General features: G+C 42.4%; 1 protein-coding gene across 4 annotated transcripts; it reads right to left on the minus strand.

The window, feature by feature from the left end:
* Window positions 1-7,863: 7,863 nt before the first annotated feature.
* On the minus strand, window positions 7,864-23,217 carry LOC125287700 (sodium-dependent neutral amino acid transporter B(0)AT2-like). Of its 4 annotated transcripts, none has more exons than XM_048233673.1 (12): window positions 23,107-23,217; window positions 20,480-20,706; window positions 19,345-19,502; window positions 18,964-19,084; window positions 17,168-17,346; window positions 16,707-16,817; window positions 15,089-15,330; window positions 14,844-14,985; window positions 14,431-14,632; window positions 10,947-11,106; window positions 10,534-10,696; window positions 7,864-10,339 (listed from the first exon to the last, which is right to left on the minus strand). In XM_048233673.1, the coding sequence occupies exons 2-12, from the start codon at window positions 20,691-20,693 to the stop codon at window positions 10,022-10,024; spliced, it is 2,010 nt and encodes a 669-aa protein (XP_048089630.1). In that variant the 5' UTR covers window positions 20,694-20,706; window positions 23,107-23,217; the 3' UTR covers window positions 7,864-10,021. The 4 variants fall into 4 exon arrangements, with proteins under 4 accessions (XP_048089630.1, XP_048089628.1, XP_048089631.1 ...); XM_048233671.1 differs by having other exon boundaries at window positions 22,997-23,176; XM_048233674.1 differs by lacking the exon at window positions 23,107-23,217 and adding an exon at window positions 22,138-22,258.
* Between the last annotated feature and the right edge of the window lie 3,487 nt (window positions 23,218-26,704).

Below are 26,704 nucleotides of genomic sequence, written 5' to 3' on the forward strand. Positions count from 1 at the left end.
GGTAGCGAAGTCTACATTTATTTGTCATAAATGCATTGTTACAAACTACTGAACAGCAAACATTACTTCATGAATCTTGTATGTGTAAATCTCCTAAGTTCACAGCAACATCATAACGCCATCTATTGGTCAGCTGACATTGTTGCGGCAGACCATAGAGTTGTAATGAGCCTGGTTGAAAAAGGGAAGGGTGTTCTGTGAAGTAGACAGCACTGTAACGGAACATAACGCAACACTACTTAATCTCTATTTGCTGTGTTTGGTTATAGGCCTGTGTAATCAATCAGGAAGGCACTACAATTGCTAAGTCAGTACATTACTTTTGTACAATCAACATTAGTGTAAGCAACAGCACTTGAAGTTGCAGTAAAGCTGAAGAAGTGCAACTCCTTGAGAGTTGGTATTTATCACCGAATCTTGCTGGTCACAAGACATTAGTGACCGATTCAATAGTCACTCTAGTGTGTGGCAGCTCAACTGAAGGGGCGACTCAGAGGAAGCTCTTCTCCAGGTCCTGTGCTGAGATGGTTTTTAACGGGGACGGGGGAGAGAGGGACAGCGAGGCGAACGAGGAGGCAGAGGGAGGGGGAGAGAGAGTTGGAGGGAGCGTGATGATGGAGGGGGTGTCGGATAGGGCTCCGTAGCCCTCCCTCCCTCTCTCCCTCCCCCTGTCTCTCCATCTCTCCACTCCTCTGCCCAGGCCTTTCTCCATGCGGCTCTCGCAGCCAGGGAAGACAGAGGGAGAGTAGGGCTCTTGCAGGTCAAGGGTATCTGAAGGAGGCAGCCGTGCAAGAGATTGATAGAGAATATTAATGGACAAAAGAAAACAAATCATCAATGGCACATATGTACAGTAAGCCTAATGAAGCATTATGAGAGCAAAACACTGTACAACTCTGTCTGGTGACCATATTTTCACATCCACAACCTTTCTTTCCTTCTAAATGTATGTAATCCTATGACACTCAAATTATGGGAATTCATCATTTGTGTTGTACCCCAACCCCAAATCAGAAAAAAAGTTGAATGTAGAATCTAATAATCTGCAAATCTTTTAAACACATGTTTAGTTGCAAAAAGGACACAGACAACATATCAAATGTTGAAAATTAGAAATTTGACTATTTCATGGAACATATATGTTCATTTTGAATTTGATACCAGCAACATGTTTCAAAACGTTGGGGGTAACAAAATGCTAGAAAAGTTGTGTAATGATAAAGAAAACAAAAGGATGAATGTAATTAAGGTAACTGGCAACGCAATTGGGTATGAAAAAGAGCATCCCAGAGAGGCAGGGTCTCTTAGAAGTAAAGATGTAGGAGTATTTATCACTCTGTGTACCTGTGTGCACAAATTATGAAACAATGTAATTTTAATGCTTCTTAACATGAAATTGTGAAGTATTTGGGGATTTCATCATCTATAGGACATGCAGTAATATAGTTAAAACATTCAGAGAATCCAGGGAAATCTTTGCACCTTAGATGGCACTGCATCAAAACCAGACCTGTTTCTGTAAAGAAAGTCATTGTATCATTGTATGGGCTCAGCAAAATCCCTGATAACCATTGTCTATGTGCACATACAACAGCCAAAATTGTATTGAGACATGATACAGAAAATACCACCCTCTTATCTGGGCCTGAGCTTCTTTAAAATGGACTGAGGTAACGTGAAAAAAGGTCCAGTGGTTAGACCAATCAAAAATTGCCATTCTTTTTGAAATCATGGACTCATCTGGGCTGAAAAGGAGAGGGCCTATCCAAGTATCCAACCTATCCAACTTGTTATAGTGCACAGTTCAAAACCCAGTATCTACAGCGGGGAAAATAAGTATTGAACACGTCAACATTTTTTTCAGTAAGTATACTTCCAATGAGGCTATTTGCATGAAATTTTCACTAGACATTATTATTAACTCGGATAATCCACCCATATAAAAAATCCAAACATTAAAGTCCATAGGTAGTGTTGGAGCTATTTGTGGTTTAATTTTCTTTAGTATTTAACATCCTTGATTTATTATTATTGTAATTATTCATATTTGTTATTATTATTATTTGTTAATGTTAAACTGGGTTTATGTTTCTTTATTATTTGTATTTTGTTTTTTATTATAGTTTAATTTAAGCTTACGTTAATTGAATGGACCGTCAGGTGCAAATTTACATATATGTAGGTCAAGTGGGATGTGTTTGAAAGGGCACCGGGGCATATGTTTTTTTACCAGGGATCAGAGAGCTGAAGGCTGTGTTTGCTGGCTGTAACTTGCTGACGAAACGGTGAATAAACCAACATTGAAATGCCTTTTCTTGTATGGACTTTGAATTGTTTTTCTTGACCTGCGTAAAGCCTAATCCACAGTGCCAGGATATGGCCATTTGATTTGTTTTGATTTTGTTTTGTTAACGTAAGGACAAATAGCCATGACAGGTAGAGTTATGTGTAATAAAGTGGAATGACACAGGAAAGAAGTATTGAACACGCAAGTATTCTGGTGTGATTTTGGCCTATTCTTTTAAACAGATAGTCCTTTAATATTGAAGATTCCAGGGGTCCCTGTGAATCCTGATTTTTAGTTAACTTCCAAAACTGTTCAATTGGATTAAAGTCAGGGCCTTGATTTCCTTTCTCTGAAACCAATTGAGAGTTTCCTTTGCTGAATGGTTTGGATCATTGTCCTGCTGGAAGGTCTAGCCATGTCTCATCCTCATCATCCTGGTGGATGTAAAGATTCTCCCGGAACAAAATGACTCCATTAGTCATCCCTTCAACTGTATGAAGTCTGCCAGTACCATGAGATGAAAAACAGCCCACACCATGATGCCACCACCTCCAAACCTCACTGTTGGTAGGGCATTTTTAGGGTGATGCAAAGGGCCATTTCTCCTCCAAATATGGTGTGTAGTATGACATCCGAAAAGTTCAATTTTGCTCTCGCCTGACCAGAATACATTCTCTCAGTAATTCATAGGATTGTCCAAATGTTGTGTAGCAAGAGCTTTGACATGTTTTTCTTCAGAAATAGAGTCATGGTGCGCATAGAGGCCATGGCGGTTGAGTGCATTACCTATGATTTTCTTTGCAACAATTGTACCGGCTGCTGCCTCCATGTCTTTCTGGAGCTTTCTCCGAGTGGTCCTTGGCTCTTGGGCTACTCTTCTGACTATCCCTCTGACTTCCTGGTCAGAAATATTGTAAGGAGATCATGTGCATGGTCAGTTGATGTTCCTTCCACTTGCAGATAATGGCTTCAATACTGCTTGCTGGATGATTCTGAAGTTTTGAAGTGCATCTGTAACCAGTTCCATTAATATGTTTTGCAACAATAAGGTTGCAAAGGTCTTGGGAGAGCTCTTTGCTTTTACCCATCATGAAATGTTTCTTGTGTGACACCTTGGTAACAAAAAACCTTTTTATAGTCTACCAGTATATACTAACCCAGCTTATATCAATTTGCACAGATAGAAGGGATAATTTCTCTAAAGTACTTATAGATTCCAGTTTGTTCCTTGCCATTCCTTGCCTTTGTGTACTGCATTTTCTTGGCGTGTTCAATACTTTTTCCCTGTGCCATTCCACTTTTTTACTCATAACTACTTTTAGACATTAATGTTTGGATTTTTATATATGTGTGGATTACCTAAATTAATACTAATGACCGGTGAAAATGTCATGCGAATAGCCTTACTGGAAGTATACTTAATGAAAAAAAATGTTGACGTGTTCAATACTTATTTTCCCCGCTGTATAATGGTGTGGAGGTGCATTAGTGCCTGGGCATCTTGCACATCTGGCCAGGCACAATCAATTCTGAATGATGTATACAGGTTTTGAGCAACATTTACTGCCATCCAGACAATGTCTTTTCCAGGGAAGATCTTGAATATTTCAGGAAACAAATGCCAAAATGAATTCTGCACATATTTAGGCAGTATTTCTCCATAGAGCAGTGGTCCCCAACTCATTTTGGGTGGCCCCCCAAAACATGTCCGCGGTATATAGCATCTGGCCCGCATGGGAGTACATCGTCAAACTATAACTTCCGTAATTTCCCCCATTCATTCTCTATGGCGAGTCTTAACAGTACACATGTAATACTCTTTTTGTCCACTGGTGGTTGTTTTGGCGCTGTTTTGCGTTTGCCATCGAAAACGGAATGAAACGTGGCCTGCAAACATTTTTAATGACTAACTAAGTCAAGTCATATTTCTGGGACTTTCTGGGATAATTATTTCTATTTTTTATTCACTCGTTCAAATGTTCATACAAATTTCTCATCAGGTGAGTGAAAGTGGTCATTTCAGATGTTTTTGCCTGCACTTCATAAAACTCTCATGGTTTGAGAACTTCAAATTATTTGTAGGATATTGCTTGTTCACAACTTGAGCTGTGTATGCAAAGTTCAGAGTTCACACATTTTGGATAAAATACACTTTTGGGACTCCCTGCTAATACTTTTGGGAATGTTAAAGTCTTTTTATTAGTATTATTTCATTTGAGCTACATTCTACACTGATATGGCATGATGGCAATATAAACACAGCTAATAATAGTATTAAATTGCAGTAGTCTATGATTAAATGTAATGGAATATTCAACTAAGGTAGACTGCTGTTGTTCACAGCACTAAGCTATTTATGTTTACTAATATACTCCGAATCTCTGGCCCTCTCTTAGAGCCAGGCATAGTGAGCGGGCCCTCGGAAGAAAACGTTTGGGGACCACTGCCATAGAGGAAGAGTCCAGGTGCTAAAATGGCCTGTCTGCAGTTTAGACCTGTCAAATTAGGTGCATCATGGAATGAAAAACATGACTAAGAAATACTCCATACTGTTGAGCAACTGAAATCCATATATCGGGCAGTAATCGGACAACATTGCATTCTCAAAACTCTAGCAACTGGTCTCCTCAGTTCCTAAACATTTACAGAATGTTGTTAAATGAAGAGGTGAAGCAGCACAGTGGTAAACATGTCCCCATCCCAACTTTTTTAAAAACATGTTGCTGGCATCATATTGAAAATGAACATATATTTTCCATGAAATAGTCCAAAAAAAAATTATATGTCGTCTATGTCCTTTTTTGCTGCTAAATATGGGTTTACGAGACTTGTATATTATCACATTCTGTTTTTATTTGCATTTTACACAACGTCCCAACTTTTTCTGATTTGGGGTTGTAGTTCTGGCATGTAATGAATGTTGTGCTTATGTGACCATGACAGTTTTGTATAACTATTATGTTTGGTTAAGGGTATTTGTTTTTTGTGGTAATATGGTGGCAACATGGGGCATAAGCTAACTGGCTAAGTTGTTTTGTGTTTGTGATGGGGCCTAAGCTAACTGGCTAAGCTAACTGGCTAATTTGTTTTGTGTTTGTGATGGGGCCTAAGCTAACTGGCTAAGCTAACTGGCTAATTTGTTTTGTGTTTGTGATGGGCTGTGCCTAGGTTGATGGTTGGTTGGCCAGGGTTTTTATGGCTATGGTTCAATCCACATCAACGGAACGGACCAACCTGGCCAACCTTGACCATGCCTGGGCTGGTTCAGAGTATTTTGGGTATTGGATATTTCAATGTGGTAATATGCTGGCAGCATGGAGGGGAGTGTCTCCAGGACGCTGGTTTCACTGTTAAGCCTTCATGAGGTGTCGTGGGCCTAACTTAATGAAATATCGGTGAATGAGGGTGCCCACTTGATAACCCCAATGTCATGCCGCATACTATATACTGCTGTTGGATGTTCCATTTGTCTGGTGTCTGTGACCATTTGATGGCGGATTTGTGGGTAGTGTGCTTTTTAAAGTTAAACTTGAGCAGGGGCTTCTGAATGTGTTTTTACCTTGGATTTTGGCACAAGGGATTTTAACATCTAATCCTGTGTATTTATGTAATCTTCTTGTATCATTGGTTGCTCAACAGGTTTCTTTTTCTCCAGAGTAAAACAATATGTTGAAAAAAGTAGGGATAAACTGGTTATGCATTCTACATGGTTTGGCACTGCATGCACTTCTTTTTTATAAACAAGCTATGCAGCCAACACATGATCTGTGTGTGTGTGTGTGTGTGAGTGTGTGTACCTGAGTCCTCTTGCAGCTCGGTGTGAAGGTAGGGATGTTTGGTGTAGAACTGACTGTAGATGCAATAGACCACTCCCATCAGAGCTACTGTTCCCACAGCAGCCGCAATGAACACACCCAGCTTGTCATTGTCTTTGCCTGCATGGTTGTCTGTGTACACATACACACACACACACACACACACACACACACACACGTACATTACAATGTCATCATCACACCGCACTAAAACAGGATTTACTAGTATAACTATTATAATGAATCACTGAGGTCAGATTGCTCTGTGTTTCATTTTTGCTTTGTATTTGTTTGTGAGCAGCTTCACACTACCGCTGCAGAACTCAAGCCGTCTCACCCTGCCCATAGCCTGGGTGGAAAGAGTCCGCAAGAGGTTTGGCGCCTGGTTTCACAGCCAGTTCAGGAGGGTTCTGGTCAGGAAGCTGACCCAGTGTCCCAGTCAGACACACGGCAACCAGCACCAACAGGCCCACGAGTAGCATTCTGACCACAGACAGAAAAAACACCAGTCAACAGCTCACACAAACACAAACTCTCCTTCTCCCTCTCTCTCACACACATATTCTCTCTCTCTTTCCCACAAACATACACACACACACACACACAACATGTGTGTCGAGAGAAACATCATAGAAATGCTATTTACTAGAAACAGTCTTATTGAGTAGCACAACCCAAATAGTGACCATTTGTGCAAAACATAGTGTAAACAGCACCTTCTACTGGCCAAGAGACTACTGCCCTAAGGTAACCTACCCTTAATGTTGTAATCAATTCACTGTGCTGACAGCAAATTAACACCATACATGGACTTATGGGTATTACACTGTTATTAATCAAAGGGTTTAAATATGATAATCAGTGTTACCACCTGTAATCAGTGTTTCCACCTGTAAGATATGTATATACCCACAATTCCAACTACAGCAAGAGACACATTGTATAACTAAAATACAATCTTGGAACAAACAGACACATGAGCATATAAAGCCAATAACTATGCTATTTCAGTAGAAAGGTAGAAGGCCCCTCTAAGATTCCTTACCTTCACCTGGCTTGCACAGCTGCTGTTCAGGTGTCCAGGTGAGACGTCTCCTTTCTTTTCTGTCTCCGTTTGGATCTCATGCTTCCCTTATTCCCCGGGTGGGGACCGCAACCAAGGCAACAGCAGTCCCCAGCCACTTAGTTTCACGGAGCATGTCCCAAGCCAACCTCCAGCAACGTGCTGTACAGTCACTTCCCAGGCTGCCCTCCTTCAGCCAGTGCAAGTTAAAATCTCACATGCAGAACAAATGAAGGCGTAAGGGTTTCAGGAGTAGTGACGTGATAAATAATGGGCGATGTATCCATTATTAGCCTAATTTTCACTACGTTGTGCTGAAGGGTATGAATTGAGTATATCTGCATAGCGAAGACTAACATATATGGTTAAACAATTCAAACTGTATGCAGAGGGATAAGACTGAAATGGCAGATCATTATGTTAGCATTACCACTATTATACTATAGTCATAACCTACAGTTACCTCTGACAGGCAACATTTACAGTGTCTATGGTGTCCAATTCCAAAAGACAACATAGGAAAGTATTTAAACCAGAAGTTTAAACAAACAGTCAGGTGTAAAATGTCTGGCATTCCCCAAACATCCTGGATATTCCTTTCAAACCAACAGGGAGTTGACGTCAGGGGTACCTCCCATCTCAAATTATAACAAACAAATGATCCGGACAACCCACAAAGAGCACAATAAACCAGGGTATGTAATACAAACTCAGTGTATTTAATATAGAAAACCAAGACCTGTATTTATCTTACAAAAGCAGGATAGCGATACAATGACCTGAAAGCACCAATAACAGCCCATCTGACACTTGGATGAGAGGAATGTCAGGAATCCCACAATGGCCCCTTTTCTCCACAACACCTGGGTGACATCTCACATACGATCCCACTGAGTACACATAAAAATACACTGAAATATGACAAAGCATATTTACATTTTGAACTCCTCAGTTGTGGCAAGGCAACAAGCTTCAAGTTGTGATGAATACTGCTAATCGTAATCCCTCAACTATAAAAACATTGAGAATGAAAGGAACAACTGGCTTGACAAAGGACCAATTTATGGTAAGCAATGTATGTCAATTATAATACATTAGAAAAAAAACATTTCACCAGCTACATATGTACATATTATTACTGCATGATCCAACCTTTGGGTAACCTTGTTATTATATACCCCAATGTTCTATTTGTGTTTAAAACAAGTCATTAAAAAATAAATTAAAAAAACAAAATTTTACAGAAAACTTGGCAACCCTTTTTAACTTAGTTTTGAAAATAATTTAAAATGAGACTGAATCAAGGCCAAAAAATATACACAATATACATTCTGATCAATTCAATTCAGGCACATTACAGCCTTCTGACAACACATTTAAACAAACCCTCTTCAGTCCAGGTTCAGTACACTTCTGTTCATTCTTTCATCACATTATATTTTGGCCCGGTTGAGTTTTAACCCACAGATCTTGACTAGCGATATGTACATGTAGTACTATATATTTAGAAACAAAAACAATTATAACATCTATAAAAGCATTAGAAAAATCATCCGAGTTGTTAAAAATGTTCTTTAAATACATGGTAGTTGTGTTCCATTCAACCAGCGTAAATGGTAGCATTACCTAACTCTGTTTAACAACAGCATGACAGAGTAGGGTTGGAGTTCATGGCTAGTGTCCATACATCCATACATATCTTAAGGCTGTTTTTTATAGCTTAGCTCAGTGGTTCTTAAACGTTTTGTCTGGCGACCCCCCAAAAAACACGGGCCAAGTCTCGCGACTTCCTTCTGTGTGAGATGGGCATTGGAAGCAGAGGCAGAAAATGTCTTCTCTCATAGGTAGGCTGTCAACACCAAAAGCATTATGTCAATGGCAGCCTTTGACTAAAAACCTAAATGTCTTTAATCCAGACTGCAAATCATTTCGCGACCCCTCCAATATTTTTGGCAACCCCCAGTTTGAGAACCACTGGCTTAGCTGAAGCACCAAAAAGGACTGAGTATGAACCTGTAGTGATGGCTCACATTAATGGTAATACTACTGGGATTCTGCATATGACCAGGTTCATGTTTTTCCTCCTGCACTAGCGTCTGCATGTTGGTATTGATGACACATTTGTGATTAAAAGTTAATTTAGATATTTGTATAAATCTACAAATATGTAAACATTAAAAAAATATTTCAGGAGTTAAAAAAAATAATAATAAAAATAACAACAAAAAAAATGGTGGAAGGCACTGACAGACTAACCACATCTCTTCAGATAGAGAGAAAACGATCAGATCCTTTTATCTTTCCCCCACAGTTGGGGGGGGGGGGTTTCAGCCTGGCCTGGGAACAGCCGAGCGCTCAACCTTCAGATGAAACACTGAAACAGCAGAACCCTCTTCCAGGAGAGAGAAAAGCCTGGGAGAGAATAGCTAGATCTTGTTTCTCCAAAAACAGCAGCTCTGGAAATGTCTGGAAAAGTAAAACCAAGAAATGTGTTGCGAAATTCAAGTGGCTGGGCCCTCGGAGCAACCGTGAAATGTAACAGGATACAAGAAAAAGACCCAAGATGCCCACGTGGCTGGCAGAGATGCCAACGTGTGCCTACGGGCACCATTCATCCCCATTCTGTTGTCCTCAGGTGACAGAGTTTTTCACAGACACATGAGTATGGCACCTTTTTCAGGTTCTGTAACTACTTAATTGCCCAACGGTTCAGTAAACTGACACTTTTCCGAGTCCTCTACACTATCCATCATGTAATCTCATTTTTTATGTTCACATACAAACAGAGAATCCTCTCATTTGAACATATCTGGGCCTTCACTCTTCTCCTAAAAAAATAAGTGTTTGCTGTCATGCTCACAGCCCTGTTGACTCCGCCACCCCTTCCGACTCAAAGAGGAGCCCTTGGCTGTCCTCGGCCAGCGTCAGAGGAGTTCCAGCTTCGCTCATCAGTCGCGCGTCCACTGGCGTGGCGTCTGGGTCTGTGGTGCTGCACGGTCTGTAGTGGCCGTTCACCACGCTGTGGGAGGTCCCGCCCCCTCCAGCCGGTTGGCCGAAGTGCTCACGGAGGGTGTGGTAGAGGAAGCAGACGGGAACGGGTAGAGTGGCACAGACGATGAGAATGGACAGAACAGCCAGGGCCCAGTCAGGGTACTCAAGAGTCTCCTCAGATGCCTGACAAGACGGACAGAGAGAGTGTTGATCAGAATCAATACACTTAAACAGGCATCACGCTAAAACTTTTTACAATGAAAATGACCATGACCACCAAATGTTCCAATATCTGCCTCCATTTCTTTGTTTTATTATTGCATTTCTGTATTTTCAAATCAATGTCTAACTGTAAGGAGCACCTCTTGCAGACTTACCAAATCCTGACTGTAGGCTTTGTAGGTGGGCCGCTGCAAAACCATTCGTACGAGGCTGGCACTGAGCAACCCAACCATAGCAAAGAGACACACATACTTCCACAAGTACTTATAGATCCGTGGGGGGCGCCAGAGAAGCATCTTCTCAATGTCATCCAGAAACCTGTCAAAACAATTACAGAGATCAATTTCCAAACGATGTTTTATTCCTCTTTTTAGTCAACTTTAGCATGGGTGTGTAAACCTATGAGCACAACTGTACACAAGTAAGGGATGTCATAGTGTCATTTACTTTGCCTTTCATTTTGGCTGCATAAAATATGCCTTTTGTGTGTGTGAGAGTGAGTGAGTGAGTGAGTGAGTGAGTGAGTGAGTGAGTGAGTGAGTGAGTGAGAGAGAGAATGCCCTCTTACCGATCCGCCCCGTAGACCCAAGCAACACTGATGGTCTCGAACACCACGACAATGATGAGCGGCAGGGTGGCAGAGTAATCATCAAACATAGTCACAAAGTAGTTACCACACCGCTGGGTAAACAACAGGCCGATGAGGAAGCCCAATGTGCAGCTGAACACTGGCCAAGACAAAACACACAAACAGAAAAGCTTAAAGGGGTGGCAACACAGACATTTACATTGATAGTCTGGCGTTATAATTTATTTGCCTCGGGTGTACTGTTACTGTTTTTAGTGTTTTTACTGTTTTTAGTGCCAGGCTAACACATACTGATGACTTGCGCTAGCCTAGCACCTGCAACTAGAAGGACTGGATGAAACGTGTTGAAAACGGTCTCCACTGATAAATATCACACTTGCTAACTTGGAAATGAGGTCCTATGTCCAAAATCCTGAACCACCCCTTTAACAATGTATATAACAATGTAATGAGGAACTTTTACAAATTGTTTTCACACATGTACCTAACAGGACTGCCAGTGAGGTATTTGTGTGTGTATTTGAGCTGAATTAAAAATGAAGGGAGGGTGTCAAATTGTGTGGTGTCAAATTTCAATCCACTGATTCAAACTCGGAATAATTCAGACAAAGCGAAAGGATAATGAAGAAGTGTAGCTTTAAAGCAATCCGGACTGCGTCTTGAGCATTAGTTCAAGAAGTGAGCTAGCTGTAACCTGTTATCGTCCAGCTTCCATACCCCTTTTCAACTACACGTCACTTGTTTTTGTGAACTCAGAATAGGAAACATCTGTCTTCTTCGCCAAATTAGGCGATACATGTGTGCCTAGATCTTCATTCTATTTTCCTTCTACCAACTTTTGACCCTGCAGAACCATTGCTTTGAACTTCCAGCCCCTATGGGACTCTCTTCTCCTGGCGCCAAGCCTATTTATGTTCAGCTAAAATAACCCCTGCTATTTCACCACACCAAACTCAAGATATTGTCACAAACTTAAGGTCTTTTCATAAAAACACTAGTGGTTGGCTGCAGAGTCAAAGCAAGTGTTAAGAGGAAAAAATGAAAACTTGCACACCAAAAACAGCTACAGTTTATACTTTTAATGTGCATGGCGTTTCTGGCGCACTGCTCTTCAGACTGCTTTTACTAATACAAAAAGGTTGCCATCATAAAAACCAATCATATTCCATGACAACGTACCTAAACTCGATTTGAAGAATTAAAAAGCTCATCTTAAGCAGGTGCAGCCACTTACAACAACGACAGACATAGAGGAGTATACAGACACTGTAACCTCTTACATCACCAAGTGCATCGATGATGTGACCCACACAAAAGACATCATCACTGGGCTAACTGGAAGCCATGGCTGACAGGGATGTCCTCAGGCTGCTGAGGGCCAGAGACAAAGCCTACAGAGCTGGGGAAGCTGGCATGAAAACAGCGAGAGCCAACCTGTCCCGTGGCATCAAGGAAGCAAAAAGGAATACACTCACAAGATAAATCCACCCACTTCAAAGACAGCAGGAACTCACAAAGCCTATGGCAGGGCATTCAGGCCCTCACGACTACAAGCCAGCCAGAGCTGTGAGAGCAACATCCCTCTGCTCAACAACCTGAACCAGCTTCTTTTGCTCGCTTTTGAAGCAATAAACAGCACCTGCCCACAGAAGACCCATCCTCTACATGAGCAGCCCCTGTGCCTCTCTGCCGACAGCGGAAGAGGACACTTGCAACTATCAACACCGTAAGGCAACAGGTCCAGACAACATCCCAGGTCGCGGCGAAGGACTGCGCGGGGAGCTTAAGGATGTCTTCACAGACATCTTTAACACTTCCCTGAAGCAAGCCATCGTCCCATCATGTTTCAAAGCTGCCACCATCATACCTGTGCCGAAGAAAACTGCTCCATCCTGCTTCAATGACTACCGCCTGTGGCACTGACAGCCATCATCATGAAGCTTTGAGCGCTTGTCATGTCACATATCAAAGCCATTCTCCCCCACCCTGACCCCTTCCAGTTTGCCATACCGAGCCAAGCGGGCCTACAGAGGATGCAATCTGCTCTGCCCTCCACCCAGCCCTCACCCACCTGGAAAAAAGAGACTCATATGTGAGATTGCTGTTTATAGACTTCAGTTCTGCATTCAACACCATAATACCACAACAACTCATCTGCAAACTCAATAAACTGGGACTCAGTACCTACCTCTGCAACTGGCTACTGGACTTCCTCTGTCAGAGGCCCCAAGTAGTAATGTGTTGGCAACAATACCTCAAGCAGCATCACACTGAGCACAGGGGCCCCAAGGCTGCGCGCTCAGTCCACGCTGCTTCACCCTGCTGGACGATGACTGCACTGCAACCTACAGCAACAATCACATAGTGAAATTTGCTGGCGATTACAACTCTGGTGGGTCTCATCACCAAGGGCTTACTTTAGACTCAATACAGGTTGGAGGTCACCATCTGACCACGTGGTGCAGGGACAACAACCTCCTGCTGAACGCCAGCAAGACCAAAGAGATTGTTGTTGACTTCGAGAGGTCACACCCAACACCTGCCACTGACCATCGACGGTGCTGTGGTGGAGAGAGCGAGCAGCACCAAATTCCTGGGGTGCACATCAGCCAAGACCTCCTGGACCACCAACACTGCATCACTGGCGAAGAGAGCTCAGCGCCGCCTGTACTTCCTAAGGGAAACTCAGGCGGCAAGTGCTCCACCAGCCATCATGACCACATTCTACCGGGCACCATTGAGAGCATCCTCCAGCTGTATCGCTGTGTGGCGGAAGCTGCACTGAATACAACAGGAAAGCCCTGCAGCGCATAGTGAACACAGCTGGAAGGATCGCTGGTGCTTCACTCCCCCTGAAGGACATTTACACCACCCACCTCACCCGCCCAAAGGCGACCAAAATTGTGAGTGATGCAAGTCACCCCGCCACAATCTGTTTGATCTACTGCCCTCTGGGAAGAGGTACAGAAGCCTGCGCCCCGTGACTACCAGACTCACCAACAGCTTCATACACCAAGCTGTAAGGATGCTGAACTCTCTCCCTCCTCTCCCCTCCACCCCTCAGCTACATAACATCCTGGACATTGGACCCACAATGGTCGCCTGCACTACTCCACTTGCACACTTGAACACAAGCACACTTGTACACTTTTACAACTTGGTGTTGTTGTCCTGAAAACACAACACTTCTGCTGCTCTTACATAACTTGCACCACTCTTACAGGACAAAATATTTTACAGTGCTAACACAGTGTACAAGATTATCAAAAATATACAAAAGTGGACAGTATTTTCTCTTATACATGTGGGAGTCAGTGGGTCTGGATGTGAACGTTTCAGACTGCCAAGTACACTTGTATGAGTGAGCCTTCTGTTGTTGTAAGTCGGCGGCGAAACCGCTGCTCCCACATGATAAGATGGGTGGGTGGGTGGGTGTGTGTGTATGTGTAAGGGGGGCCTGTACCTGTAAAGGCGGTTTTGCGTTTGGCGAGGGAGGCGAAGTTGTCATAGAGCGGGGTGAGGATGCCCTCCATGGTGCCAAACATGGTGCTGAGGCCCAGATTGAGGAGCATAAGGAAGAAGAGTGCTGACCAGAAGGGACTGCCCGGAAACAGAGTCATGGCCTCCGTGAACGCTATGAAGGCCAGGCCAGTGCCCTCAACCCCCTGGAGAGAGAGAGAGACAGAGAGAGAGAGGATTGTTAATCGGTTTCATGATGAGAGAATCAGAGAGAAAGAGACAGAGAGAAAGAGAGACGCACAGAGAAAGACAGACGCACAGAGAGAGAGAGAGAGAGCAAAAGAGGATACACGAGTCCCCTATACGAGAAGGTTAGAATGTATTGAATGAGTGGGATAAGTCAAAGGAAATCTCAACCTTATTCATCTCCCTCTCCATGGTGCAGTTGGTCAGGTTTATGGGCAGGCTGGGGCCTGCCACCTGAAGCCACTCATTGTAGGCGTCGGGCTCAGTGATGTTAATATGTTGACCCGTCTCAAACTTCAGGAGCTCCAGATTCCTGCAAGACACATGGGAACTCTGACTTTAGATTGCAAAGCAACTGCCCTCCACCACACACACACACACACCCCACAAAAACCCATACACATACACACACTTACTGTGTAACACAGCTTAAGGTGATTTTCTTGGCCCTGAAGCCGAGTACAGAGAAGACGACAAGCGAAGCCAGCACGGAGGTCATGAAGTTGACGGAGGCCACCATGATGGCGTCGCGGTGGCAGTTGTTGTGCCGCGGGTTGTAGGAGGAGTAGGCGATAACCGACCCGAAGCCCAGGCCCAGCGCAAAGAACACCTGAGTGGCGGCCTGCCGCCACACTTGCACGTCCTTCCAGATCGACAGCTGAGAGAGAGATACATGATTTTAAAGATGCCCCCAAAGTGTAGCAATGTAGCTGCCTGGCTACTCTAGCTATTTGGCTGCAGCGACTCGACCAAGGTAGCAACATTGTTTTCTCTCGTACCGACAGTCCTCAGTGACCTCGAGAAACAGAGATCTGTGTGAAATTGTCCCAGTTCTCCTTTAACTTGTGAAAAGGGCCAATACACATAGATCTCATGCTGTGGGTAGTTAAAGTAAAATATATCTTCTGTGCACTGCACACTTTTGCATTTTATTTTCCATACATAAAGCATTGACAAACAACGAATAAAACAAGATGTTAACCCATATTCATGTATTACTGTTAAGAGGATATCTACAATTTACTTTACAGTTCCTGTGAGTGCATTTGATCATTTTCAAAAGGCTCAAAAGGAACTAAAAGTCAACAGAAGTTATGCAACTAATCCGACCTTGGGGGAGAAATGTCTCTTCACACCAAATGTACCATCACAAGACCTTGAATTACAGCAAACCATAATAAATCTACACTCCTAGAGCAATCTAGAGGGGTCCGTTTTGTTTTCTCAGATCACATTTTCCCTCAGTAATGCGATAAAGGAAAATAATCATGGCCGCCCCTTGCAGCTACTCCTCCACACTGGCTGGATTGGTTTACCACCTCAGGTCTCAGTTAGGATAGAGCAAAACATATCATAACATGGTTATAAAACCAGATACCCTATACATACACCCAACATTATGTAGGACTTTACACGTTTTCTCTGTTTTTGTATCGTTTGCTTATATGACATCCCCCAAAACATTCTATTTTATATGATTGTAAGGGGTAAATAAAAAAAAAAAACACCCCGGGCTTTTACATTACAATGGCACTGAATTATCAAGCTATCTAGCTTTTGTCAATGTCAATGGGGCTGTTGATAGGGTGTACAAGGGAAGCTATATGGCTGTTAGCAAGTGACCTTTATATCCAACTCATCCTCATTTACCAGAAAGGATCAACCACAAAAAAAAAAAAAAAAAAAAAAAAAAAAAAAAAAAAATAACTTTAATTGCACAGGGGAAAATTTTGCTTTGAATTTACGAGACTTTTTGCTTCATGCGGTTAACCAAAAAAGCTTGTTAATTATGCTCAAATGCTTGTGGACACTTAAGTAGGAAAATTAGCTAGGACACATATCTCTAAGTGAACGATTTGCCAAAGACAGAGGTCAGAAGTAAGCTTTACAAAGTCAAAAATCACCATATTATCATTGTGTTAAGCCGAGTTACATCTCTAAGGTGACAAAACCTAATTACTACAAGCTAGTAGGCCTGTGAGTGTAATTGAGAGTGAGAGTAACTGAAAGTGTGAGTTTGCACACAGGTAGTACCTCTGGGTAGAGCAGATACTTGAGGCCATCCACTGCTCCATCTAGCAGCAAGCCTCGGATGAGGAAGCACAGCAACACAACATATGGAAACACGGAGGAGAAGTACATCACCTGGGAGAGGGAGGAAAAGGATGAGGAGTCGGTCCAAACCAACTTTAATCTAGTTCAACTGCAAGACATGAGACACTGCCAACAGCACATAACTTTCTCGTCATTATTTTCATGCCCGTTTAAAGTAATGATCTTGGATGCATTTCAGAGCAGTATTTCTCCCGCTCGGCCAGACTTGTTGTCAGATCAGGGCCAAGCCACACAAGTACAGTAACTGAGGAGAGTCTCTTTGCGGGGACAGCACTTCAGAGATGGAAATGAGCTGGAAATCTTCAGGGTATAATGAGGATCATATGTATGTGGATGTAAGTGCTGAAATGGGGATCTGCATTGCAAAGAGGGTAAATCACCTTCCCAGACGACTTGATTCCCTTGAACATGCCGAGGCAGACGATTGCCCAGGCAGCAAGCAGACAGCCGGTCATGATGGAGTTGAACTGGCCAATCTCATTTATGGAGTCTGTTATGTCCAAAGCTTTTCGGAACCAAAAGTATGCAGTGGGCGAGCTAGCAGCACACTCCTTCACCACTGATAGGGAGGGAGGGAGGAGGCGTGGATTAATGCAAAATATGATTATTACAACAATGATTCATGCAAAATACAATTATTACAACAACACTTTCTACCAAATACAAGTATTACAACAATGATAGCATGCATGTATGAACTTGTAGGCGGGGTAGATGTTAGGCCTCTTTTGGGTTTTTTTACGCCGGAGACATATTTTCCGCTGAGCAGGAAGCCACATGAAAAGAGGAAACACAGCATTGCTGTAGGGGGTGTGTCCATTTCTTTTGGTGCTAGAGGAAGTATTTACCAGGGGGGCAGGATTTGAAGGGTTAGCTTCAGCCACTTAGCATGGCATTTGGCCGCCAACATTTTTGAAAACATGGCGTTGCATGGTTGCAACTTCCGGCACCAGTTTTTACAAGATTGGTAGATGACAGCACATGCACGAGTTTAGTGTTGGGCACGAGCGTCCTCGCGCGTCCATGTTGGTTTGCATTTCTGGAAGACGACAAATATAACAACTAACTACTTGGATTTACATTACATGGTTTAGGCTGCATTACCGGACTATGTGGTAAATAAAAGAAAAATGTTAATGTTGTCATATTAGGCTATTATTTGCCGTATATGCGGGGGGCCAATTACCTTAAAGTAACTAACTATGACCATACACTTTGGCTGATGCATAGCAATGAACTATATCCAATTATTAGCCTACTCATTACGTTGTGTATTGACTATTTTAAAACGCACAGGCTGTAGTTCTGTAGAACGCAACGTCTGTAACCTATGTCTCCCCAAGTGATTTAAAACGAAACAAATGTCAATGACTTATTTCCTTTGCTTTCTTGCAACATTGACATGATTAGGCTATACATTTGATTTAAATGTTCAGGCTGCCAGTCGAGGCAAAAGCCAAATGTCAAACAACAGTTGCAGACTCTATACTTGCTTAAACCACAATACCCGAGGGATGTGTGCTTCTATCGGAAGTTTAACTTGCATTGGCTTTATTTCGTCTACCTGCAAATGTAGCCTAGGCTTAACAAGCTGCAAATTCACACTGGGTGCAGCAAAAATCCCAGCTATCCACATGTTTCCTACATACCATGTCTACTTAATTAAGTCATTTTCGTTGGATAGCCTATTGTGTCATACAACCTGTCCAAATATAGTATTTAGGGATCATTATTTGTGAAGTCTAAAGTGACACAATATTTATTCACATTGTTTATTATCACATATGAACATCACATTAAATAATCTAGGACTTCAGAAACAGGGCAAACTTTACCACCATTCACAAAATGTTATCCCAACCAATGAAATGAATTTGCGCTTATAACGAGGTGAAGCGCGTTCGCGAACAACTTCTTTTCCTCTGAGGGAATGTCCAATCTTCATCAACGACATACCGTTGTACCTTACGTTGTCTCCGTCTGTAACGTGGAATCTAATAGGCTAATTCTAGGTGGTGCCGGAAACGAACAACCATGAAACGCCATTTTTGTAAAGATGGCTGCGGTCAATTTCAAACTTTTTTGGCTGAAGTAGCTAGCCTAGCATGGGCCATTGAAATGGGGGCGGGACTTAGTCACTCTCTCCAGTTAAATATAATACCTCCATGGTATTTACCTGTGCCGTTGGCACCCTCTGGACAGTTCTGCCAGGGCAGGGGGTTTTGGAAGGAGTTCCCCAGATAGAACAGACTCCAGCCAATGATCACATTATAGTACAATGCCACAAAGAAGCACACCTAACAAAAGACAGATCAGAAAGTGAGACCTCTGGGTATTACTCACAACTCTCTTGGATGTTTTAGAAAATAAAACATCTATTCAATGACACACAGAAATTTGACACCCTAATGCGAATACTCAACAAAACAAAAAAACCTTAAGAGAAAATAATAAACAAAATGAGCAATGGGGATACAGGACACGACGCCAATATGGAAGCAAGTGATTACTGCTCATACTGGAAAATCTGAAGGCTGACAATGGTGTCTGCACCTACCAGGCAACTGGAGTAGCCAATCCCCGCCAGTTTTGGGGAGATGCATTTCCAGACACCAATGCTGCCCTGCCGGATGCTCTGCCCGGCTGCAAGCTCCAGGAAGAACAGGGGCACGCCGACCACCAACATCAGCAGGATGTAGAGCAGCAGAAAGGCCCCTGGGTGGAGGACAGGACACAAGACAGCCATCAGGCTACAGAACGTCACGCTGCTGGTGATCAGTCGCTACTGCCAATGGGAGCACAAGTGGAAGTAACCATAGATATTAGAAAGCTAGATACCGCATTGTCCGTTGATTATTATTAGTTTTATTAGGTGGCATACGTGAACGCGGCCGCCATAACGCTGGGCGCAAACACCTTACTGTCTATGGGCAACACTTGTCCGCAATCAGAGACACCTGTTTCTCCATTGGCCCCTGTTGCCCCCACCAATATGGCGGCGCTATTTTACATATGTTTTGGAGCCCAATGCTATCAAGCTTTCTAATATCTATGGAAGTAACCTGCTGCTGCAGCTGTCCTCCACATCCTTTCCACATCATTTATCACAGGTTTGTTAAGCATTAGCCTATATAGCAAAGTGTGAAGCGTTTACAATTCAGTTAATGTTTAACCCTAATTTACCTTTTCTAAAGGGGAACCACTCTTTACCGTTTCAGTGCAGATGAAATCACGTGAGCGCATACATGCATTGCATATGGCAGCTTGAGGTGATGGTCACACTCAGACTCAAACACAGACACAACACAAAGGCTCCCATTTCGGACCATATTTCCAGCAAACACTAACATACATCCCTAAAGCTTGGTTTATGCTTCTGTGTCGACTCGTTGCAGTGGCTACCCTACGTTGCCTAATCACAATCCTTATGGTCTGCATTGCCTGTGAGGCGCCTGCGCACACATGCACACGCACGCACACACACACACCAAATCCTGTATGAAAATCAGCTCCATACAGGACATCAGTATTGCATTCTCATCAAGATCAGCCACAATAAATCACTCATCAACAACAGATGTAAACAGACACATACTGCAAATGCCTTTCTGAGGAGACAGATTCAGTTCTATGCTACTTCTGTGTTATCCAGGAATGGCAGAAATGAGACAAATATACAGATACTTGCTCACCTCCTCCATTTTGGTGGCAGAGGTATGGGAACCTCCACACGTTTCCCAGCCCCACACTGAAGCCCACCTGGGCCAGCACATACTCCAGCTTACTGTCCCAGCCATCACGCGCCACCACCGCCTCGGTACCGTCCACACCAGCGACGTCCACCACGGCTCTCTGCTGTGCCTCACCTGTGTCCCGTTCATCTCCAGGCAACGGAGCTTTCTCCATCACAGCCTGCAATCTGCCAGGGGGAGACAGGCAAGACAACAGCACTGATCACAAACAGGACAATACAATGACACACACGAACAGATATATTCTGCAATAGGAGTGTTACAGCATGAAATTTGTTACAACTCAGTGTAGAGGTTAAGGTTTGTGTACATAAGTTTAAATGATCAGAGTTTCATACCTAGTAGACAGTACAATGTATAGTCTCCATGGTACTAACAGTGAAATTGTGTAAGGTTAATGGTTGAGCCCCTAAACATCGTCGACAAGTAGCCTACTGAAAATTCACATAACATAAGCCTCAAGTAACTTATATGACTGAAGGCATTGCATTTTTGCCTATATCTATGTGTAAAGATTCCATACTCCTGCAAGAACTATTTGTAAAATTAGACCAATGTCAAGTGTTGAAGCACTGAAAAACTACATACTGCAAAACAAGCAAGTGGCAGAGACAGACAAATCAAGACAGTAAAAAAGAATGAATGTCCTTGTGTGAATATGGGGAATTCATTCAGCCCCCTCATAATAGACCCTCTGTTCTGTTGAAAGCGCCCTGTCCGTTTTCATAACATTCAGTTCAGTCATATAAAGAGAGCATGAATGCATGAAAATCATAGCAGCCTAATACCAATGGACATGTGCGACTTTGGAATTGGAATGTTATAGTGTTCATGGTTTTACATTAGAATAAGAACCGGTGGAAGTAGTCAAAACTACGAGAGAAACACGAGGGACATTCTTCGGTTCTACTGTAAGCTCGTGTCAAATCTGTTCCTCATTTTTATTTTCAAGACACCCAGAGAAGAGGCCGAAGGCGATAAAACATTACAACAATCATATGTGATTGTCTAGGCTAGCCTACATGCGGGGATGCTTTTCAACATCATAGTCTCTAAATTAGCAACGTGTAACAACGTTGCCGTTTGACTTATCTAGGCCTAGGTTACATCGCTGATTAAGTCGATACATTATTAAATACCGCCTTCCACACACGTCACACTTCCTATTAGGCTACTTACTCTAGCTCTGAATTTTCGCGCTTTGTTTATCCGTCTCAGTCATAGACTGTAAAAAATGCGGGCCAGCTGAGCTGCTGCATGCCCAGGCGACGAACAATTAGCTTGAATCAAGCTATGCAGCCTAATGTGGCCTAGATCGTTACACTGTATCGACATAACCAATCTCCGAATGTGGATGTAGGCTATCTATATAGAACTGATATAACAAACGAGCGCACACGTGCGCTTCCTCTGATCATCGCTGATGTCTTACCCTTCACGACAGGCGCGGTGACTTCACACTGTCGGAACTCTTCAGAGCTTCGTGTCTTGAAGTAGCCAACTGATCTGCCCTACGTATTTTGGTTCTACACCGCGATAGCCTACAGCTTTTTCTTATCCACGGACTGAGAAAAAAAATAACTGAAAGAACCAGAGACCTCGTGGCCGATTTGTAAAGCCGTAGCGTAAACGAGGTTCTGCCCCGCCTTCTGTGGCAGCCTGCCCTCCCACACTCAATGACAAGCCAAGTTGGGTGGTGGTCTGTCTGGGTAGAGAAAGCTGAAGAAAGGAAAACTGCGGTGTAACACATCACATTAACCAAGTTCACTGACATGAAAGATAATGAAAATTAGTTTCTGATACAGTTGTGGTGACGTCACACCATTCTTCATCCAAGACACGTAGTGCTGTAGGCTATTCACACCATCCATCTAAATACAGCGTAGGCCTAGGCTATAGCCAACCTATTACAGGTAGGTATTCTTCAAATATAGCCCAATAGCCTTTGCAACGCATAGCATGTGGATGTGACAGACACAGGTGGTGACTGGGAAAAAACGCGCGGCGCCACATAGCTAGGCCTAACAGCTGTTCAGAGAAAGCCAAATGCTGATGCAATATCCTTAGTACTTGTATGATGGGGTTGGCGCACACTTGCTAGTACACTTGTGCTCACTTCTTGAATATGCCAACAACAATCACACATGCCCGAAATGGACACGAGTCACGACTAGGCTACCATTTCGATTTGGCTGTTATGTTGAGTGTAACTTTGTTGTTGGAACAGAGATGTACACACTGGACACTACAGGCGAAATCAGTTTTCCATGGATGATGTTTTGCCATACAAAGGAAATTGTTTTTAAAACAACAACCATGCTTGTCCGTTCGATTGAACAGAACGAGATAAAGTAGTAGGCTATAGGCTATATTTTGCGGTCTGTGACAGATCTGTGGGAATTAATCAAATACATATCCAGATAGAGATAGTTTAGGCTACAAGGTTACTATAATTACCTTTTCCGAACACAGTGATGGAATGCAGAACTTCACAAAGGCACAACGTTTTTCAGTAATTTGCTAAATTGCGAACGGCAGCAAGTTAGAAATAATTGTAAAGGCCTTACTGTAGGCTTCAGCTCGCCACGATTGTCTAATGGTTTTCTTTCAGCCTCAGCAATGCATAAAATAGGCAGGTTGCGAATTCTCTCCAATGCCACGTTGAAGCATGGGTAGGCATCCAATATGTCAATCAAAGAGATCTCTTACAGCCAATGAAAAGGGCCCAATTGCCATTTCCCGCCCCCGTGTTTACATATCCAATCAGGTTATGTTTATTATCATTCAATTGGACGACATGCAGCCCCCTAGGTTTATCTAAATGAGACGGAGGGAATAACTTCAGGACACGCAAGAGAAAGCTGACCTGAAGAGATGTCTTGCTTTCGCCCACTTTTGACCATAGCCAGTTGCAATTGTTCCCGGTCGTCCTCTATTTGACTACTGAAATAACCTATAACACATCAAAGTCTACGCCAGGAAATTAAATCAATGATAATTGTATGTTACATTCACCAAAGCTCACAGAAGTAACCAAATATTGCGAAACTGTTTATGTTATAAGTTGCCTAAAAGTAACGAGCTTATCTCAAAAACTTCTGACAGGGATGGAAAACATGACGTTAGATGTTACGCATGTTGTCTCAGCACAGTAGCGAGTTCGCGAGTTAGCTGTCTGTCCCAAGTCACCCATACTTCTGTTGGTTTATCAGATGTGGTAGACTACATTTGCAAAAAAACTACCCAAGGGGAGGTGTTGTTAAAATACAATGAAAAAGGTTGAGATAAAAGTGCATATAATTACCCTATAACGTTCACCAGTCAGTTAGGCTATGTTAGTGAATTGAAATGGTTCTTTACATGTGTGAGTGACATTTTCAGACCTCATGTCAGGGATGTTTGAAATGTTTTTGTATATGTTGCTCTAATTCACTGTTTCCTCATCTCTGATAGCCGACACATGTTACAAAACACTTATGGAGAGACAACCATTCAGTGTGCCACCTCCCCAAACCATTAAACATAAAGCCTCTAAAGTTGTGAACACACATAGGCATAATAATAATAATAATAATAATAAGCTTCATTTATATCACCTTTCATAAACAGAATGCAGCTCAAAATGCTTTACATTTAGAGCATTTAACACAATATAGAAAAACATTGTAATAATACAAACAAACAAACAATAAATAAAACTTCAGTGATTTAGAATTAAGTAAAAATGAGAATTCACAATATGGTAAGGAGATAGATACCGAGAACTGTGCATCATCTCCGCAACAGCTCCAGACCCTACTTGACAGCTTTGCTGAATCATGTGACCAGTTCACAATAAATGATATCACTCTCGAAGATGTGGAAAATTTTAACTGTCTAGGATCCACCATGACGCACAACACCACACTAGACCTGGAAATATCCACTCGTTTAGGAAAAGCAGCCTTTACTTTTGGTTGACTAACCAAACGAGTCTGGAGGAACAAACTAAAGTTAGGGTGTACGAAACATGTGCACTGAGTATACTCCTATATGGATCTGAAACCTGGCCTACATATCGCCCCCAAGAGAGCATCAGAGAGAATCAGTGCTTTCCACACAAGAAACCTGCAGTTATTAGAAAGACCTGGGAGGATAAGATGACGAATGAAGAACTATCACAAATTCTGAACCCAATTTCTTCAAGGCTGGAATTCAGTCGTCTGAGATGGGCAGGCCATGTCAACAGAATGCCACGATCTTGCATTCCCCACTCAGTATCACATGGAGTATTGGAGGAGGGAGCTTGTCACACAGGTAGACCTAAACTGCACTTCAAAGACATGTTAAAGAGACATCTCATTGACTTTGACATGAAACCTGAGAGCTGGACAACTCTGTCACTGAATCGTGACCAATGGAGAACAAGCCTCTACCACGGAGCATATGACCAAGATAGGAACCTACAGAAACTGAGGGAGAGACATCTTCGCTCAGCTAACAAGAATTAATATGTTCCCTATGCCCTGTTTATGTAAGATGGACCTTGGAAAAGTCTGAAATTGTTAAGTCTCAGATCATGCATCAAAACACTTTCATTATCGCATAGACATGATAGGCCCACAGGAGGCCCCGGGTGGAATCACAAGCACTCACCACAAAATCACCACAAAGCTTGGAGGACTCTTTCTTGGAAAGCTTGGAATGTTTAATATATTCAACACAATTGGTTTTGAAAGTGCACTATTTTGAAAAAGGGAGGTACTACTCCTTTGTTTTTTTATCAATATTAATCATAACTCACATAGCAATACACTGCTGATTGTGGGCAATGGGGAAATGTAAGAAATCAGTATTACTTTTCAATTAATGATATATGTTTTATAAAAGCATCACAATTTGTAATTAAACTGACTGTAAGTTTTGTGTCTCTGTGGTAAGTGGCAATCCTCCAGTGCTGTGACCACACATCTGCTTCATATTTTCTTAATTGCTTAGAAGAATTCACCTCAGAATATTTGGTTAGGGAAAGAGATGCTGTTGGCTCAGTGTCAATTCATATTATGCTAGTTGTAATTCACTTTATATTTTCAATGGAAGTAGCTGTGACCCTTTCACCTCTGACATCTCTTAATGTTGGCATACATTGCTTAAAGTGGTTTGAATGATACATGACTAATGACATTAATAATATCAGATTGAACCTTTTTCAGTGTCTATACATCTTTAATTCTAATATAAGTCCTGTTTAGGTTTATTGCCATCTCTCTCCTATAACCGCACAGTTAGAACCAATAGGGCTCCTGAACCATCCATATGGCAGATTAGCTGAAACTGAGATGGTCAGACTTTTTCTCTATATTCAGGTTCTGATCACAGCTCATCACCAGTGCCCTCTGGTGGTGATGTATTGTGAATGTGCATGTGCATCAATACCAGTACATTAGGGACAACAGTTGTGTCAAGTGGATTTTAATTTTTTTAAGGAGCTGCATTAATAGCATGAGAGTACAATTGTATAACGCTAATCTGTTTTGTTCACTGATGTTTTTCTTCTTATATGATGTAACATTTTACAAGAACAGTCGTTGGTGCTAAGCTCTCACAAACTTCCTTCATCCCACTACAACATCTGCCTTCATTTCCCAACTCATGCAAGAGGTGATAAGATGATTTTAAAGCAACATAATATAGTTCCTTTACCTCCAAAGTATGGCTTCAAACTTATTTTCATGGCCGACAAACTTACAACAGTGCCCCGAATGCCTGGCATTGCACTATGTATTGCTGGATTAGAGAGGAGTATACCCTTATAGTCAATTTTAGAGTAATTCATACCCCTTAGTAAATGGATACCTAGTACGCTGAAAATGTATGAAAGGGGGACTCCTACATCATGTAACTTTTAATGACAGCCATGACTTTCTCTGGTGATGCTGGCTCATAATTGAACAAGATAATCTCAAACGTAACCTGAATGCAATTTATGGGGCTGCTTTTGTTGTTGTTGTTGTTGTTGTTGTTTTGAAATGAAAACAAAGGACCTTGATGGAAACTATGAAAATAAATTGGGTCACACTTTACTTGACAGTATCGACATAAGAGTAACATGACACTGTCATGAACACATGACACTGTCATGACACATAACCCTGAACCCTAACTTGTTATGACAAAAACCGAATG

The sequence above is a fragment of the Alosa alosa genome, chromosome 22 (assembly GCF_017589495.1).
Source record: "Alosa alosa isolate M-15738 ecotype Scorff River chromosome 22, AALO_Geno_1.1, whole genome shotgun sequence".
NCBI lineage: Eukaryota > Metazoa > Chordata > Actinopteri > Clupeiformes > Clupeidae > Alosa > Alosa alosa.